Here is a 14420-nt window from a genome sequence, read left to right on the forward strand (position 1 = left end):
TGTCATCCTTCAGAGAGATTAAAACTTTGAATGCTAGTGTGGTTGAGTCCAAAAAGCACCGAGCACCTGTAAAGTCAGTTTTCATGATGCTAAAAAACTAATAATTCACAATGTTGATTTTTAATCACGTAAACTTGTGATATTACGAACAGCCATTATACAAATCCGTTCTCCTATGATTTTCCTGGAACAGCAGTCACTAACACAAATAGCTGTTTATAATAAATCATATATTAAAAATCAGTTCAGCAGCACAGGAATACTTCGTGAAAAACAATGGCTACTCAGAGATTTGCAGGATCAGGAACACAGGCCTGGTACTAACGCTACCATGTTTCTTACTGTGTTCTCTTTTGTGAATGGGGGGGGGCGATGACACAAAGTACAATTCAGCAGGGAAACCTAATAATTATCATACACAATAACCGCTCCCAGCAGCAGATGATGTACTCACTTTGGCAGCACTAATGACTGTGGCAGTGTAAGACTGAATGTTGTCTCCACAGGCTCCACCACGGGATTGATGGCATCGGATCAGCTACAAGAAGAGAGACAGCAACCGAGTAACTACTATTAAACTACACAAACCCATAACCCATTACCATGGCTCTTATTTATCATGTACAGTGGTGTGTTTTTTCCGACAAACAGCAAAAAGCCCTGCTGAGACGCTTAACCCCTTTTTATAATCTTCTGGGTGCCACCCAGACTGTCACATACTCAACTCCAGTTTTCAATTACAAGATGAGTAGTCACTAAGAATTCATAAACTTTGAAACGGTGGGATTTTTGGTCTGGCAGCAATACCACAAATAAATTTAAATAAATATAATCAAAAGCTTTAGCCATGTATATGTAACATTAAATATGTGACATTCTAAGCATCTGAGTGTGGCTTTCCCCTCCTTTTTACGACTAGTAAGCAAAGAAATGACAAAGGAAAAGAGCTACTTTAAACTTTGCATTGAATAGATTAAAGGAGTTTACATGGGGTTTACTCTGTATTGCTTTCCTTCAAAATTAATAAATCAAAACAAGATTCTTCTATCCGCCATCAACCCACAACAGCAGTTTTTGCCTTTGAACCCTAACTAACAATATAATCTGTGCTTCTGACTAAATAAAACGGCCAAAAACTACAGATATTTGTTGCTTGTACACAGAACATGTTGCCTGTTTAACTGTTATAGGTAAAAGAAAATTAAAAAACACTATAAGATGTACTTCTCTACACACATTCCTCTCCTGCTTATATTTAGCTATCTAGACAAAACCAGTTAAAATAGGGATAAAGGGGGAAGTCTGCAACGAATATACCTGGGAACACACAAGTCATTTAAATTCCTTTTCTGATCTAATTCTTTTGCTGATCAGGGGGTTACATTTTTGGCAGTAGTACATTTTATATCCCAGGCTGGCTGGTTAAGTTCTACCAAACCCCACAGGCGTGGCATTAAAGGAAAGGCAGGCCTGAATCTGGAGAGCAATCGGCTGTGCTCAAAAAGGTGCAACAACAAATACATTTCTAAAATCTGCCTCTCTGGGAAGTTCTGGTTCAGCTCTAGAAACAGCTATTCCAGTCACAGGTGGAAGGGAGAAAAAACATCTGCTTTGAAATAAAAACAAGGCATTAGAACTTGAATTTAAAGTTTTCAAACACTTCAAGCTTTAAATACACAATCACTTCTCTGGCCTGGGGCTGGGTAAGAAGAGTGATAACTGCTTTGCTCAAGATCTGTTTTCTATTTCTGCCTCTAGAAATGGGAAAAATTAATTCAACATTTTCTGTTTTTTTTCCTGGAGCCTAACAATTTCAGCAAAGATGTTAAAAAGTGGTAATTTTAATGCTACTCCCTAATTTACAAAGTGCATTGCTGGGTTGTTTCAAACAAACTCCCTGGCTCTGTCCAGACTCGGTTTCCCCAAACCGAACGTCGGAATCCTCACTTGCCTGCCTTTCAGCGCTGTCTGTAACTGTGTGCTTTAAACTTATTAAATACAAAATGGGTTTATTATTCAGCGACTGCACTGAAAACACATGTTGATAGCTGTCTTTTCTGCCCACGTAACTTACGTATTTATACGCCCAAACTCATGAGCTAAACCCAAATGTGCAGTGTCAAGATATGCCACGTAGGAACACCAACGCACAACCAGTGTGGGTCAAAAATTAGGTCTGTCCCTGTTACACAAGACCTCTGACAGATTGTTGCTTTCACATAGCTTTTTTCTGAGACATTTTTCTTTTCTTTTTACCCTCTCTATATACAAAAGCTAGAATGAAATCTAGAATCAGACATAAGTATTCACTGAAATTAAACCTCTCCTTACCTTATTTTCTGCATAAGCAAGCCAACAGCTTCCAAGAGCAATGGGATTCATGTTTGGCCCTGGACAAGGATAGCAGCCTGAAAAGTTTTAAAAGGCAACATTAAGAAATATCTTAATGACTTCTTACAAAGAATTTCATTTATTGCCAAGAAAACAAAAAGACTAAACAAAAACCTTTCAGTTGCTAGTATCACTCAGTAAATGCTTGCATTTTTGTTCCTGAAGATAAGACTGTGGTTAGATGAGCCATTTTGAACAGTTAATTATGTGTAAATAGTCTTTTCTCCTTATGTTTGCATTTTTTTAATATCATTTTGATACAGTGGAGTGAGGGAGATACTTAAAGTTTGACTGGATTGGTTCTGTATCTCCACATTTTAACCAATTTTACTTGATTGGCATCTTTTTATTGGTCAACGGTTTCAGTTCGCTTCAAACTCTTCTAGATTTTTGTGGTATAAAAGGCTGTATTTTGCTTTTGTGTTTCTTTTAATAATTCTATATACATGCCCTTAGCCTCTCAAAATACTTTTGCACACACTTACGTTTACACAGTGAGTGAATCTGTAATTGCTCTAAAACCAGTGGCAAACTTTCCATTGGCCACCTGCTTCTCATTACCCTCATATTATTAAAAAAATATATACATACATGCATAAAGATGAACATAAGATAAACTATTGCTGAGGTGAAAAAGGTGAAAATACTTATAATAGAAAGCCACTGAAATTAGCTGTGAATGAAAACATGGCAAGACTTAAAATTAATCAGGCCCATGCTAAACGCAATTTAACATATAAAGTCTGAGTTAAAAAACAAAACAAAATCCCCCAAAAAACCCGCACAGAATATCACACTATTAAGTACTACAATTCAAAATACAGAATTTTAAATTATTGAAATCAATTAGATAATGCTTAAACAAAGGAAAAGCTTAAGTAATCTACAATGACAAGTCGCACGGTGACCCCCACCTAACTGCCGCTACTGCCCTCTTGCCCCTCCTCCGTTTTCCGCCATTTCAGATGAAGCCCTTCCGGGCGGACGCCTGCTCTTTCCACATCACCGCGTAACCCTGGCCGGTACTCAGCGCCCAAACCCTGCCGACGCGTCCGAGCTGTCGCGTCCTCGCCCTGGCTCTGCAGGCGCCCGCGCTGCGTGGTTCCCACCGCGGGATCCTCCGTCAAGGCGAGAGTCTGAACGTTCAGACCCCGACGTCACACGGATGAAGCCACCAAACTGTTTACTGATTCGGGCCCTGACAAGAAGATTCGAGTTTGAGCGTTCAGACTTCAGCTAGTAAATTACGGCCTTCGGCCACGAGCATAACGCCATTTGCTAGACCTAAATCCCTTCCAGCACACTAAAACATAGATGTAAAAAAGAAATATTGCGTAAGAGGGGAGAGAATGAGGGGAAGGAGGAGACTATCAAGCAAATGGCTAATCTCTGTTTTCATCAGTTCTTAGGCTAACATAGACAATTTAGTAATTCATATTCCCTCACCGGCTGGCCAAGCAACAAACCCTTTAAAAACTGAGAGACATGTGTGTCTCACTTCCAGGAGCCCTGGTTCGCTGACGCCGTGTCGCAGGCAGAAGGAGCGCCGAGACCAAGCACGCAGCATTTCAGAAGAACACATATAACCAACAACTACAATTTATTGCATAACACCCTATACTGCACTCTGAGAAGCAACATATTAAAACACAAACAAGGCCACAGCTCGCTGAGCTGCTGTGTCCCCACAGTCTCTTGTGTCAGACTCCCGACACCGAGCCGCCAGCCATAGGGAGAAAAAGCAAACCTCTTCGCTGCCTTCTTTTTGCGAATATCAGGGTTTTACCACAGCAGCCCCCAAACCGCCCCGAACATTTAGCGAGGACAACAGACTTGTGCCACAATTTTCTGTGTCTGCAAAATGATGGAAAAGGTGCGTGGGAGGATGTTAACTACAGCACGTAGGTGTAAGTTTGAAGCGACGTTTGACAACGCTTAAAGACAGGTTTGATGGCATTTTGTGGGGCGCGTGCGGAAACAGCTGCTCTGCTGTTCAGGCTGTCTGGGCTAAACAGCTCACTGCATTTTTTAGAGCAGAGCAGTGAGGGTATTGCAAAATTCGAAAGATCTCAGCAAGCTATTTCAAAGGTCATAAAGCAATGGAAGGAGCAAAGCAGCAATTCATCCAATTAAACCCATCTCGGGCCAGGAAAGCAAAACCAAGTGAATATTTTGTAAGGCATTGTCACTGCCTTGATCTCAGGAAGGAAAACGAATTCTGAAGAGATGATGCCACAATTGTTATTGCATTCCAGAAGTGCATAAAATGTGGGTAGCCAGAGCCTCTTAAGGAATAGAGCAAGCAAAAAAAGGTTGTAAAATGCAACCCTAGGTTGTAAATACAAGCGTGTTCTTCCGATGACATTATAGATCAGGACCAGTAAGGTTTTAACGCTGACTTCTGCTTTGGCTATTGTCATCTGGGTCCGTAAAGACATCCAGGTCCCCCAAACTTATTTATTTTTCTTCCCTTTTATATATAAAGTATAGCATTCAAAGCTGTCAGATGACAGTCCTCGTCATATAAATCTCTGCGGTGACTTCAGAATCAGTCACTTGTGTTTCCCACCCTCCGCCAGTCCCCCTACCACCCCAGCAGCAGAAGCCAACGGGCGTGCCAGCCAACAGTTGTGCTGCGATGACAAACCCCAAGTAATCCAACAACTCGTGATGAAAAGAAACGTCTCGCTTGGAAAAGCGAGCTCTTCTCAATTATTTCAGTGAACTGAAGTGAATGAAGGACCGCAAAAAGTATTATTCCTCAAATAAAAAATGAAACCCATGATTAAGTTATCTTGGAAAAACTGCCACTCTCTTCACCGAAGCCACCGCCGGTAGCTTGCTCCATGAACTGGGCTCAGTCAGACACAGCTCCACGCACAGACCGGCCAATGCTAACAATAACCCCCACAGAGGTCAGCAATTCATCTCAGTACTCAACTCGACTCCCCAGTGCAAAAAACAGCGTAAAAAAAGAGCCATTTCCTCCCTTTCTTTTCTTTGCAAGTCCCTGCATTTTGGAAACTTGCAGCAGTACAGGGATAAACAAAGGGTTATACTTTATGGGAAGGAAAAGCAAATTGTTTTTCTGCTTGCCAAAGAAACAGCTGGAGTCAGCAGAACATCATCTACGAGGCAAACGAAAAGACAGACCCAGCGTGACCTATCAAGCTCGGCCATCCACTCCTTACCAGCCGAACTCTCTTAAAGATTAACTTCTATTTCTACTAAACTTCAAAACAACTGAGGAAAAGTCCATTCTAAGCAACAACAGCAGCAACTGGAGCATGTTTACAATAGCAATGAACATAATGAGAACGCAGAACTAGCTGTCAAGAAGACCAAAGTTTCCAAGTTTTAATGACAGTATGGAGAGGTCATCCAAGAAAAGATCGCTCAGGGAAAGTCCTTCCAAAAGTACAGCAAATCAAGCAAGTACTAAAAAACATCTGACCTTAGCATAGGCTTTACTGGGACTATCACCCCCAAAAATAAAGGTGAAAACCTACTGGAAACTATCGCAAATGTTCTTTTAAGTACACAGTTACTCTCTCCCCGTGCTTTGTAACGACTCAGAGGAAAGGCACTACTTTAAAGCTGTGAAAAGGCAAAAGTAGAAAAATACTACTTTGAAAGTCTGAATCAAAGTGCAAGTTTTTCTGCTAACGTGACGCAGTTCCTACACCCACGAACTCCAGCCGGTGCCAGCCTAAGCCCCGCGGATGAGCGAGAACCAGGCGCCAGGCTCCCTCCCAGCAGGGCCCGGGCCGGCAGCCGGGGGTTTCACGGCAGCACCCGGGCACCTCCCGCTCTGTGCCTCGCTGTTCCCATTTCCACATCGAAACGGGACCGTAGGTAAATCCTTTAGCGTTACAATTTCTTAAGTTTCTTCCTGTCTTTTTTTTTTTTTTTTTAATAATTGTGTTGTAAAATTATAATCTGAAGTAAGCACGCAATTTCTGATTATTTGGACTCAAAGACAGCTTTAGCTTACTGGCTGCTGTGCTGACTTTGTATATTCAGTTTTACTGAAAACACAGGAATCCTAAAAGTTACTCAAAGCTCTCCAAAGAGTTATACAAGTGTTTGCTTAATGCGTTAGCAGAGAGAAGGTAGGTTTATTTTACATTATTTTTCAATTACTTTTATGAAAATCTCTAACACCCTTTGGAGATTCGTATCCACGTGCCCACAACAAACCGAATCACCTCCTCTACTCATCTCTGAAAATTAACACAAGCACCCACTTCTCTGACGCTGGATCTTTCCCCTGGTCTGTGCTCCTACAGAAGACTAAGACTCCAGTCCCTTTCTTAAATTGTTTTCAAAAAGTTCATCCTCTAGCTTCAAGTAATGGCAGTGTGAATATGCAGACAGCAGCCAAGAAGAGAAAAGCAACACATTCCTCTCCTCCCACTTAGCTTTCAAACAAACAGCGCATTGGGAAAACACGGTGAAGAGGAGCAGGGCCATTAGTAGCCATGTCAGCTAGAACAGAGACCAAGCCAATAAATAACAAAACACGCCACTATGAAAACTTGAACCATTTGTATTGAGGCAGCTCTTCATCAAGCTCCACAGCTTTTTCACGAGAAAAAAAGCTTAAAAATATATATATATGCATGTATGAGAATACATATAAACTCAAAAGCCCCGTATGGGATGGAGAGTTGGGGGCTACACACTGCAGGGATTCTCGATATTCATAAAAACTTGGCAGTCTGCTACTTCACACCCAAGCACACAGTCTGTGGCATCCCAGAGGCAACTGAAAGTCTGCAGACATCCAAGCTTTCAACAGCTCAGTTCTTCAGGAGGACCACAGCTGTACCCATGACACTGCTACCAACCCACCCAGTATCTTCGGATGTGCTGTGTGTGTGCCCGTCTCACTCCCGCAGCGTGGATGATGCGCGTGCTGCAAGGGACTCTGCATATTACCAAATATCACACACACCAACAGCACCTGCTGGGAAAAAAAACACGCAGTGCAGGTGGAGGACCCGTATTTTAACAGCAATTTCCCCCCCAGAAGTGAGCACTGGCATAGTTAAGGCAGTAATTGTTTCCCTTGGTCCTTCTTCAGAGAGATCCTACACAGCCTGAATGGCTCCATTAACGAAGAGCTAAAGACGAGTTTATCATGGCAAAGTATTCAGACCTAAATACCACTAGAAGGCAAAGTTTCTCTCGCTGACAGTCAGAACTTTGTCTGAGCTAAATCAGAACTTACTTTCAGTTTATATACTGATGTACTCAACTGAAAATGGCTACTTACCCAAAGTACAGCTAAATTTCCTTCTCAGACCTCACTACAACTTAGTGTAAAAAGACACATGGTAAACTGTTGCAAACTAATGTGAGTATGAGTAAAGCTAAGGGGATGAAAAAGCCAAATCAGAAGCATCCATAACAACACTGATTTTCTTCAAACACATCTCAACATGGTTATCTCAAAATACTGCTGTTTGCATTTTTTTTTAATTTCACAGCATATTGTAACAACTCTTATTCCCCACACCTATTTTCATAGTCCAGGGGAAAAAAAAAAAAAAAAAAAAAAAAAAAATCTGTTTGTGGTATTTGTCAGGCTCTCATCCCCTCTATCTTGACTCTGTTTTTACTTTTTAATGAAAACCATTTTAGTAAGTTGTTCTTTTCTGTCTTCCCCCTCCCCATCAGTTTAATAGGAAAACTTCCTTTTTCCATAATTTTCACTGCTGTCTTCTTCCAAGTTCTCTCTGATTTTTTTTCTCTCTGCACTGATACATACTCATCGTATTTGGTACCAGTTATACGAATTCTCCTCATAATTACTGTAACCTTCTTTTTTAATGGATATTCCGCATCTTGCATCTGTGAGGAATGGATATTAGTGTTCTCCAGTTTTATTTCAAGCTACTTCTCCAGGTGAGTGTTTATACAACTTGTGGGTATGGGCGGTACTGTTATAAAATCTTCTTGGGATTCTGTCTCGAATCCCAAACCACGGAAGACATTGCATCTCTTTCGAGTATGACGAATACGACACAGGGATAGGATACGGCCAGCAAGCCCAAGGAACGCTGCTCAAGGCAGGAGATCTCCAAGGCTGAGCCTACAGCCTAAGGCAAAACTAAGCGAAACCTTGCTGAGACAGGAGGTTACTGGATAAACAAAGATTTTTCCGTTTCAGTTTGTGGAGAGGTTCATTAAAAATGACATATGCCATCTTAAATGTGCAGTGTTTTTAAATACAGTTTTCTCAACAAACTCCCAAACGTGCACCTCTCTTCATCCAAAATTCTTTGCCTGTAATCATTCAAGATATTTGCCAGATAACACTTTAAAAATCCAGTGGTATTGCACATTTTAAAATAAATAGCTACAATAATCCACTAAAGCTATGCTACTTTTTGGTCACTGGATGTAGCTTATAATCAATTAATCTTTTTTTTTCTAGGTCTTATGAAACATACAGCATTCTATAGTAATGAAATTACAAAACTACATTGTTAAGCCTTGCAATCCAAAGCAGCTAGAAAACAGATTCAAGACAGAGAGCGTAGATAGGATACATACAATAAATAACAGGTAGAGTGATACTGTTGTTGCAAAAGCATTGTTTATTCCAAGGAAAACAAATCATATAAGTTGTTTTATCTTGTATTTTTTGTTTGGGATTTTCTTTTTTTTTTTAGCATCACCAAGCAAACCACGTTTGTTTATAAACTGCACAAAGTAATATTGTTTATAAATTCTTCCGGGCTCCTGCTAGATGAAAGGCTCTATGTAAATGTTATTACTCTCACACTGTCACTTACTTTCCAAAACTCTTCTGTTGTTTTTGTACTTCCTTCTGTTTCGGTATCACCCATAAAAACCAAGCAAACGAGCAAGCCAGCAGGACACACCCTACTGCGAAATCATGCTGGCCATCCAGGGCCTTTTTCTTTCCTCTTTAAAATCGTACAGGCATTATCAGTACTAACACACTAAAAAAACCCTAGAAATAAAGTGAAAAAGTAAAGCCGCAAACGCTCCACGTACGGCCGTCACCCTCCCCTCGCAGGGCGACCGCCGAAAGAGCCACTCCACGAGCTTGGGGAAGGACCACAGATTAATTTATGATCATCATTATTACTATTGCTGTTATTGTTGCTATTTTCATTATTACTACTACTACTATTGCTGCAGACACCTCCTCTCCCTATCAATTCTATCTTGGCAGTTTTAAGTATTTTACTGTTCCTCTACAGGAGCAAGACCAATATCAGAGCTTTAACTAAAAATATCTGTGGCCTTTGATGTTCATTAGTCTTGGCTGTTAAATTTAGCACACATTTGACTGATTTCAGGACAAAACTATATTTTAATCTCGGGTTCACTTTCTTTTTTCTTCAGAGAATTGGACAGTGATGACACTGTTATTCCTGTCCAGAACAATGCCAGTAAGCTGGCTCTGTTTTGGCCTTTAACATTAAGGATTTGGGCGCTTTAGATAAAAATAACGTACACAGAAACAAACAGTACTTCCTGTTCTACATATAATTTTTAAAGCTGTCAAAGCCAGGAGATGTGAGATGGACATCTTGGGTACCAGTGCCTTGTTTCTGTCTGTATGCGATTTTTCTGCTGTATTTACACTTCCCTGCGATATAGCGAAACACCCTGTAAGCAACGCAGACATTTGTTTCCATAAATCTACTGCATCGCCCTAAAAACCTTTTCACAAAGTATTTCGACATCATCCCGTAATAGCAATACACCAATTCCCACATTCAGGAAAAAAAAACGCTCCTACAAACAACGCCGTTAAAAAGTAAACCCAAGCTCAAACCAAGGTTTCTGAGGAAAGGCAGCTCCACGCTGCACGAAGGGGGGTGTGTTCATACGTGGCTGTAAAAATAAAAACCGCTGACAGACAATTCGCGGGACTACACTTGGCTTCTCTTCGCTGATCAAGAGGACACCGTGAAACAGGAGCCGCTTCCCACCTGCCTTCAGGCCTCGCACCCCGAAGCGCGGAGTCTCCCTGCACGGCCAGAGGAACCCTGCCCGTTCTGGTCCTGCGTGGGGGACCCAGGATCCGCGCCGCGCGCCGATCGCAGCCGAGACGGGAAACGCGCAAACAGAACTTCTTGCAGAACGCAGCTCTTCAGGCATTAAGCCTTTTCAGAAGACAGCCAGTGTTTTCACTTCAAAGCAAAGAGATCAAACTGCTCCCTGCGCGCTGATCAGGGAAGAGGAATTTAACACAGCTAACGAGAAAATACAGAAGAGCCCAGATGATTTCCAGATCAGACCTGCGACAAACTGAAACCACTGTATTATTTCTTGCATGTGGATATCAGTGAAAATAGGAATATCCCATTCAAATTGCAAATTAAGAGTATCAAACACCATCTGGTTTGGAGGTTTTTTATTTCGAGGGGTGTAGGTGGGGTACATTTAACATATACTGAATAATTTTTGGCTTGTGGTTAGGCAAGCCTTTTGAGACTTTATGTACAATAAAGTACTCTGACTAAAATCTGGAAAATTACCTCTTAAGGCTCTAGCTGTACAGCATCAATAGAGATGTGGTGCCAGCTAATGGCTGCAATAACTGCCTTCATCCCTGGAGAATAACGGATGGAGAATATATCAATATGAGGAGTGGAAGGGCCAGAGAAACTGAGCAGGCACTAGTTATCGGACGCAAAGATGATGCCACATGCATGATGTTATCTGTGATAATCTTTACTTAGGGCCCAGGGGGTGGGAAGGATATTCTTTACAGAGAAAAAAGTATCCATCAGGCCATATTCATAATCATCAATGTTCCACTAAGTAAGCATTTTTGGAGCAGGGTTGAGGGAGCACTGATGTAATAGAAATCAATGAAATTCAGCTTTTCTGCATCTATTGTTTAGAGCAAAGTAGCGGGAAAAAAGCCTGTACATCACTTTCGTTTCTGATCGTCCGGTCATACGCAGTATTCAGAAAAAGGCTCTGAAGGAAATCTTAAGGGAACCACAACAAAACTCTTCACTATTTAAAAATCTCTTTAAAATCCACACCTTGACATTCACAACCAGCAAAGGAAACACGTTCTTATTATAAGCAACAAATGATTTTTTTTTTTAGTTTGGCCATGTGAGCACTTTTAGTGCAGGATGTGAAATTACTGTTTGGCTTTACCTTCCCCTTGATGCAAGACCTTTCGTAACGAAACGGAGTTGGCTCCAAGCGTAAGCACAGCAGAGAACGGAGCGCGGTACGGAAGTTACTGCCGTGACTTCTCTGGGGGCTGATGCTATGCCTTTCCTCAGCACACATTTAAAAATAAGAATACCACGCAGAGTCGATGCTAGGATACGCTGGTAATTTTTCTACAACATCCACAGTATGTTTTCCCTTCAAGTTTAAGCACCTGCCATAAATTCACACACCAAGACCGGAGGCACCTGTACGCCGAGTTTTTTGTTACAAAAGCCACAAATAAAATCTGCTGGCTCTCTGCCATCCAACTCAAATTTCCATCTCATCACATGGGGGGGAAAGATATTGGTACCATGTCAAATTTGCTCAAGAAAAATCAGGAAATGCAGGAGTTAAACGTCCTAACAGCAGCACAAACCTGACTGCGTTCTACATCCTGAATATTTTATGGTATATTTATTACAACAATATATTAAGCTACATATTCAACCACAAAAACAAAAACAGAAAGACAAATCCTACTCATGTGCAACACAGCTGCATTAGCATTGCTGAGGAACACCGAACTTCAGAATTCCTGACACTGTTTTTAACTGCACATTCTGCATTTAATTTCCATGTATAGTCAACAAAATGGACAAGAGCTTCTGCTTCATTATGTTTGCTTTGTAGCTGTCTCAATCAGGTTCTAAGGCTCCCACACCACTTAGTTGATAGCGATGGAAGACACAATTTCCACATCACCACCAAATCTTCTGAAAAAAATATTTTCTTTTTCTATGCAGTGGTTTACACAGTGACAGAAACATCTTCAGAGAACTAGTGAGCCTCAGTATTTTTGGCCTTTTACGCCAACGCTTCTGACCAAAAGCAGTCAGATACCACGGCTGAGAATCTTCACGATGAAAAATTCTCCGGGCAGCCAGTGACATCCTTGCTGCCACCGTGCACGTAAGGTGCATCAGGATGGCTCCAGATGGGACACCGGCCGACTGTCCCGCAGAGCAGGGATGCTCCGATAATGGAAACAAAGACACCTGTAAGACCTTGTGCTGGGCTTCCTTTTCAGGCATTTCTACTTTTCCAATTCAAACTGACACTACCATTTCCTAAATTTAAAAAAAAAAAACAAAAACCCACCAAACCAAAAAAAACCAAAAAAACCCCAAACAAACAAAACAAAAAAACCCAGAAAAACCAACAGCAAGAACCCAGTTGCTGACCAGTTGGCTGACTATCAAAGCTCTACGCAGCTAACCAGGTAGCTTATTTACATCAAATTTCAAACACATCAGAGTAACTTCAGCCTTTAAAGCTGCACTCTCAGGTCGAAGAGATGTCAGCACATCTGAAGTCTGAAAGCTTAGACAAAAGCTTTACTGCAGCCTTCAATGTGCCAGAGCCTAACACCCCGCTTCACAGCGTAAGCTACGAAGTGAAACAACTCAGCTTCAAAATCCTGGGGACCAGCCGTCCCCGGCCAGGCCAGCCGGGGTGACAGCAGCTCCCGCCGCTGCCCGGGGCCCGCAGCTTTCCCAAACGGGCAGCACAAAATGAGGGGTGTTTTTAGCTGAGCTGTGGAAGCCCCAGAGCTGGAACGAAGCTTGAGAACATCTCGAGTCTCTTTTATTAAAATCATAGCACAGCTGGAGAAATACACTGTGAATAGTGACATTTCAGGAGTCTGGATTTTCAAATAAGTTGGTAAACATCTCCAAAAGTTTTACTTTATCCTCTAAATGCCACCGCTGCTCCACAGAAACGCACTGCAAATCGAAAGTTAGGGTTAGGAATCGGATATTCCGCTTCCTCAAAATACTGTTCAGTTTTAAAAACGAATTGCAGTATCTTTAAAAAAAAAAAAAAGGCAAAAAAAAAACCCCACACCAGCAAACAATACCTGGACTTAGAAAAGCACGAGAACTGCGAAATCACACGCTGCACTGAGCTTTTCCACCTCCGACCCCCTCGCCGTCCCCGCGCCCCGCCGCCGCGCGCGGGGGGAAGCTGACACCTATCGGCAAGGCCAACGCCGCCCGGCGCCCGTCTGCTGGCGGCTCCCCGCGTCCGCTTCCCCCGGCTTTTTCTGTAAATGCACAGATAATAGAAAAAGACAATCCAGAACTTTTCCCACGGTGACTGAAGACACACCCAGGGAATTTCAGAGTCTCCTTTTTACCAATAAAATTCTGATCCTTCCAAAGTAAATTACGATCCCTCGGTAACCTACGGACTTTAAGAGACAATTCCAACCGACGAGCAGTAGCAGCGGTCACTAACTGCTTGGGAAGACAAGATGTGAATTTTTTTTGGGGGGTAAACCCTTCCTCAGTGCTTAGCATTACACAGACGACGCGCACAGTCTGGGGAGCAGGGGATGGACATCCGAATCCTACCCACACCCAGGGACAGAGCAGAGCACAGGCAGTCAAAACCACACCATTTTTCTCTATGAACATCTCCATCACTGTGATACGGATGTCGCAGCAGCAGCAGAACAGCTTTTGGAGAACACCTTCTCAGCTACACCCACAGCCTCCCAGAGAGCGGCCAGGCCAGGGTACTGAGGGACAAAGGGGAGTCCGAGCAAACAGCTCCTTCCCGCTCTGGAAACACGGAAAAGCACCTGCAGGCAAATACCTGCCAACAGTTTTTCTACAACAAGACTTCACTGACCTGCTTGGGCTTCAGGGCCTGCTAAAGTAAGGATGCACTAAATAAAACAAACGTACCCGGGCCTAAGGAGCAACACAAAATGAAAAACGGGCAGACGGCAGCCGATGTGTTTTCAAACTGCTGCCTATGCGCCCAACCTGAAACTCAAAACCTGAAACTTCCACACGTAT

The 14420-nt window shown here is 42.2% G+C and overlaps 1 protein-coding gene across 8 annotated transcripts in view; it reads right to left on the bottom strand.

The window, feature by feature from the left end:
• BCAS3 (BCAS3 microtubule associated cell migration factor) overlaps window positions 1-14420 on the bottom strand; it is a 365129-nt gene that overhangs the window by 293892 nt on the left and 56817 nt on the right. For all 8 annotated transcript variants that reach the window (XM_075440276.1, XM_075440274.1, XM_075440281.1 and 5 more), the window contains exons 10-11: window positions 2332-2408; window positions 455-538 (exon numbers count right to left, since the gene is read on the bottom strand). In XM_075440276.1, the coding sequence (XP_075296391.1) occupies window positions 455-538; window positions 2332-2408 (161 nt within the window). The remainder of the gene's footprint in view (window positions 1-454; window positions 539-2331; window positions 2409-14420) is intronic.

Source organism: Opisthocomus hoazin, chromosome 20 (genome assembly GCF_030867145.1).
Source record: "Opisthocomus hoazin isolate bOpiHoa1 chromosome 20, bOpiHoa1.hap1, whole genome shotgun sequence".
Lineage (NCBI taxonomy): Eukaryota > Metazoa > Chordata > Aves > Opisthocomiformes > Opisthocomidae > Opisthocomus > Opisthocomus hoazin.